Source organism: Uranotaenia lowii, chromosome 1, assembly GCF_029784155.1.
Source record: "Uranotaenia lowii strain MFRU-FL chromosome 1, ASM2978415v1, whole genome shotgun sequence".
NCBI classification, from domain to species: Eukaryota; Metazoa; Arthropoda; class Insecta; order Diptera; family Culicidae; genus Uranotaenia; species Uranotaenia lowii.
The window spans coordinates 15,020,380-15,025,621 of record NC_073691.1 but is presented as its reverse complement, the minus strand read 5'-3'; the positions used below and the strand labels follow the sequence as shown (position 1 = coordinate 15,025,621).

General features: G+C 42.0%; 1 protein-coding gene across 1 annotated transcript; it reads left to right on the top strand.

Annotated features, from left to right (window-relative positions):
* The first annotated feature begins 394 nt into the window (after window positions 1–394).
* Window positions 395–3,174, top strand: LOC129750094 (elongation factor 1-gamma). The gene is made up of 3 exons (XM_055745320.1): window positions 395–552; window positions 899–1,048; window positions 1,686–3,174. The coding sequence occupies exons 1-3, from the start codon at window positions 544–546 to the stop codon at window positions 2,811–2,813; spliced, it is 1,287 nt and encodes a 428-aa protein (XP_055601295.1). The 5' UTR covers window positions 395–543; the 3' UTR covers window positions 2,814–3,174.
* Window positions 3,175–5,242: the final 2,068 nt, after the last annotated feature.

The following is a 5,242-nucleotide window of genomic DNA, read 5'->3' as shown; positions in this document are numbered from 1 at the left end:
AGATCCATGTATCCCAAAGTTACAAACTTTCATTTTATTTCACAGATATTGATGAAAGAACGAAGATTTTTTCTTGATTAATTTTTTTTATTATTCAGGATTTTTCTTTCTGGTTTCAGCAGGGGTCTGCTGAAGTTTTAGGGACTTTATCTCTGACAATATGTCCTATTCAGGATTCAAGTTATTTTTTTTTGTTTGTAAACTAACAAAATCGTCATATTTTCTTTTCAGTGTATAGGTCAACCGACGACGTTTTCTCACTTGCCGCTCGTCTAATTTGGTTCAAGTCTTAGCTACGGCGGCTGCAATTTGCTGTCACTTTTTGACATTTATCCGACAACATCGCATGCGATGATATGACAGGTTTAGCTTTGACACTCTCGCGCATTGTCGCTCTCTTGGCAGCCGACCAGTGCGACGGTGGCGACCTCCTCTTCATTTCCGCTGCGGCCAGACACGTACGTGCAAAACGCATGAGTTTTGCATTCGAAGGCTAGAATTTCGACTTTCCGCTGTGTTGATTGTGCTCAAACGACGCTCGCAATGGCTGGTGTAAGTATCCACTTCGGCGTAATGTGAATTCCGGTCGGTTCCGATTAGTAAAGATGGGATTTTGCACGGATTTCATCTACCCGGCTCACCCGATTTCTGGTTTTGGCTGAAGTTTCAGTTTCATGACAATTGCTCCGATACACGCGCGTTTGCTAGACAAGGAAAGATAGTGATGTGGCAGCAACGTTGCTCCCCGTATACTCCACGTAGAAGAGAACGAGATGGGCATTGGCCGCCCTTACGATGATGCATCACGAAACTGATGATATTTTTAGAAATCTTGTGTAAATATAAAGCTTTGAAATAGGATTTTAACATTTTTTTTGTTTTCTTCTTATTTTTGCAGACCCTGTATACTTATCCGGATAACTTCCGCGCCTACAAGGCCCTGATTGCGGCCCAGTTCTCCGGTGCCAAGGTGACGGTTTCGCCAAATTTCGTGTTCGGCGAAACGAACAAGAGTGCCGACTTCCTGAAGAAGTTCCCACTTGGAAAGGTTAGTAAACGTGCCGATGCCAAATGTCATGATCATTCTTTTCAGTGAGGTTAAAATATGCGGTTTTGTTTCTACTGTCATTGAAGAGTTTGCTTTATGCTGTTCAGTAATTTTTAATTTATTAACATTAACGCAGCCGGTCAGTTAATTAATTATTAGTTGAGTGAACTTTACGACACTGAAAACAGTGCATTTTTCAAGACTGTTTTTTCCTTTCAAAAGAACAGTCCTCGATCTGCTTAATCAAAATTTTCAGGACACTGACATAATTTTCTTAATGTAGTTATTTGTAAAAATGCGCTTCATTAATAAATGATTTTTTTTTTCATTTCGTTGTCCCACTAGGGGATGGCTGAGATCCTTATGGTCCATCTTGCTAATTTTTCGAGTTTGCATAAAATTGTGTATGCAACTCGTAGCAAAAATCGTTTTTTGCTCTCGACGTATATCCATTTACGACTCGTGCTAAAAAAATACACTTTTTGTTACTTGTTGCATAAATAACTATTTTCGACATCATCATATCTTTCAGCTAGGTACCTATGTATATGTCAAGTTTTTTATGGATCAGAATATAAACTATCAATCAAAAAATGAGAATTACAGCGAATTTTAATCACATTTTGCTTCTCGATAGGTTCCGGCTTTCGAAACCGCCGATGGCAAGTTCCTGACCGAGAGCAACGCTATCGCGTACTACGTTTCGAACGAGCAGCTGCGGGGCAAGAGTGCTTTGGAGCAGGCCGAAGTTCTGTCGTTCCTGTCGTTCGCGGACAATGAGCTGCTGCCGGCGGTGCACGCCTGGGTTTTTCCGGTCATCGGAATCATCCAGTTCCAGAAGAACAACGTGGAACGTGCCAAGCAGGACCTGAAGGCCGCCCTGGCTGCCCTCAATGCTCGTTTGATCCACCAAACCTTCCTTGTTGGTGAGCGTCTGACTCTGGCCGACATCGTTGTCTTCGCCACACTGCTCAATGCCTACGAATATGTGCTGGACCCATCGTTCCGGGCACCGTTCGGTAGTGTGACCCGTTGGTTCACGACCGTACTGAACCAGCCTCAGGTTAAGGCAGTGGTTAAGAACTTTACGCTTTGTGCCAAGGCAGCGGAAGTCGACCCAAAGAAGTTCGCCGAGTTCCAGAGCAAGACGGCTGGAGGTGCTGGTGCTCAACAGAAGGAACCCAAGGAGAAGAAGGAAAAGAAACCGGCCCCGGCCAAGAAGGAACCGGAACCTGCCGAGGAAATGGATGCTGCCGAATTGGCTTTGGCAGAGGAACCCAAATCCAAGGATCCGTTCGATTCTCTGCCGAAGGGAACATTCAACTTCGACGACTTCAAACGGTGTTATTCCAACGAGGATGAAGCCAAGTCCATTCCTTACTTCTGGGAAAAATTCGATACGGAGAATTACTCGATCTGGTACGGAGAATACAAATACCCCGAAGAACTGACCAAGGTATTCATGAGCTGCAACCTGATCTCGGGCATGTATCAGCGATTGGACAAGATGCGTAAGCAGGCCTTCGCTTCCATGTGTCTGTTCGGCGAGGACAACAACAGCACAATCTCCGGCATCTGGGTCTGGCGTGGACAGGAGCTGGCCTTCACTCTGTCCCCCGATTGGCAGGTCGATTACGAGGTTTACGACTGGAAGAAACTTGACCCCAAGTCCGAGGAAACTAAAAACCTGGTCAAGCAGTACTTCTCTTGGACTGGAGCCGACAAAGCCGGTCGCAAGTTCAACCAGGGTAAAATCTTCAAGTAAATTAGCAAATGAACGGTTTGCTCTTAGAGGAAAATAAACAACTATTTAAAAACAGAAACGGTTACACAATAAACCTCAATCTAGATTAGAAAGTTCCGGTTTCCTGTGTGAGGGCTTTATAGTCAATCAACAAAAGTAGATGTCCGTCTCTCTCATGCCGCCGTGCGATACGACGGTTTTTTTTAATAGTATGAACAAATCTCGGACCCGCTAAGAAGATCATCGTCAACGACCAGGTGCAAGGATAAGTAACTCAAATTCGTTATCAACAGCAGCGAAACAAAAGCCAACCACAGCTAAGCAAGAAAGAAACAACCTTTTTTGTTATAAAATAAAATTCACAACACTAATAAGACTACAATTTTTGCGTTTTTTTCATAAAATTCTTCACATTTATCACTATTTTTTGCTCTAATTTCCATAACAAATTTCGTTTCTGGAAATTTACTGAGTTTTAATAGATGAATATACATGCGATTTCCTTTTCAAAAATTAACTCAAGAGCATTTGGATTTATTTATATGTCTCGAAACCAGTTGTAAGTAACAATGTTTAAAAATGCCCATAATTAAATGTTTGTATTTTTGAACAATAAACAATGTACCTTGATTCCTACAAAAATCAAGTAATAAGTATTTTAGAAACCCCTCTTAATGAAATAAGTATTTCATATTGTACATCTATTGTTGGAAATCAATGAAAATCTGAGTGATTTGTGAAACTAATAAGAATATATTTATTTTCATTTTCGTTCAAAATTTTATTTAAGTCATGGTGAAATCTCAGGGAGAATCTGTTGTAAAATATAACAAAATCCTGATTTATTTCAAGAAAATTTAATATTTGCAGAAACGTCATTTTCCGCGAAATTCTCCAAAATATCCCAGTGTGTGCGATGTTTTCTAAGTAGATAGGGTGCCCCTGAAATGCTCGAATCAACCAAAACGTTTCCCACAAAAATGACAGCTCGAGCGCCTCAAAACTGCTCGACTTCCAGCACGGCAAACGCACACACCGAAATTCCTCGGCGCGTTCGCGTGGTTCGCGTATCGGATTGGATCCATTTCATTCAATCTATTTCTATTCAATCCATTCAATCGATGCGCTCGGTTCGGATAGGTCGCGTAACGTCGCCGTCGTCGTGCCTGTAATTGGTGCTGCTACTAGCTAGCTACTAGTTCCGCCGTGATATTTATCGTTGTTAAAGCTCCGGGAAGCTACAGTGAGTTGACCAGTGCCAGATACTCTACCGGATACAGAACCCGTGTTCCGCTGTGTTTCTCAGCTTGCCGAGTCGAGTGATTTTCAGGTATTAATCTTAAAACATTTATTGGAGACGATGTTTTTTTTAGTACATTAATGTCTTTCCGGAAGTTCTCTAGAGGGGCTGAGATTTAGGGCATCAGTAAATGATTGTTAGAGGGAGTCCATCTATTTTCTTATGTTAGAAACCTGTTGAATGTTTTGTTTTTACTTTTGATGGGTTAGGACAAAAGTAAATATTAAAGGTTTTAAGTAGGAGTAGTAAATAGTGTTCAAAATATGTTTAGGCTCATCGAGCAGCACTCTCGGCGTATCGCTGTCGCAAGCTTGGGCGCTGAGATCTCAAACTAGAAGCAAGTTTCCGTAAAGTACTCGCGCTAGCATATGCAGTAGTCAAAAGCGATGGCCATTTACCTTCCACCGAGCATAATGTAGATTGAGCAAAGTTAGATTACTTAAACCCCCTGTATGAGTGCCTGCCAAACGTGTGCTAATCATCTAGCTAGACTTTCAGAGGCTTCGACTAGTCGCTAGTAGGTATAGGTAGTTGTGTGGGGCAATGTCAAATCGATGCCTCGCAGCCATACTCGGCCAGCACGAAGAGACCCGAAGGAATTTCACATAACTTCTGCTGCCTCGCTTTTCTCCTTCGAGCCTGCTCGGTGGCTTCTGGCTCGAGATTCATCGATACTCTAAACTTCTTAGTTTAAATCAGTCGGGCTTTTTTGCTTCTCAGCTGGAGTGGAACTTTCTGGATGGTTTGAGATCTAGCTGGTCTAGATCTACAGATTAGTATAAAATTTTCTATTCGGTGATTAGATCAAAGTGGGGGATAATCAACATCAATCAACTTGTCTCTCGATTTTCGGCAACCTTCAGAATTGACCCAGGTCAACGTTAACCGTGCTCTAGAAATTCATCTTTCTTCAACTAGTGGGTAAGTGAAAATTGATATTACTTATCTATAGCTGACCCCTGTTTAGTAACACAAAGCCTGAGCTCGAAAAAAAAGTGGGACACCAGACCATGCACCTTATATTGTGAATTTAAACAAAGAATTTAGAATCGTCGCTGGTGAACTGGCAACAAAACACAGACTTCCGATAATCTAGTACTTCACTTTTTTGTTGGAAACGGAAGTCCGGACTTCCGAAGCATTGTGAATT

Bases quoted from the DNA above. Each gene is read 5' to 3' on its own strand.
- LOC129750094 (XM_055745320.1), top strand. The intron at 1,049-1,685 runs GTTAGTAAACGT...GCTTCTCGATAG, and splicing joins AGAAGTTCCCACTTGGAAAG to GTTCCGGCTTTCGAAACCGC.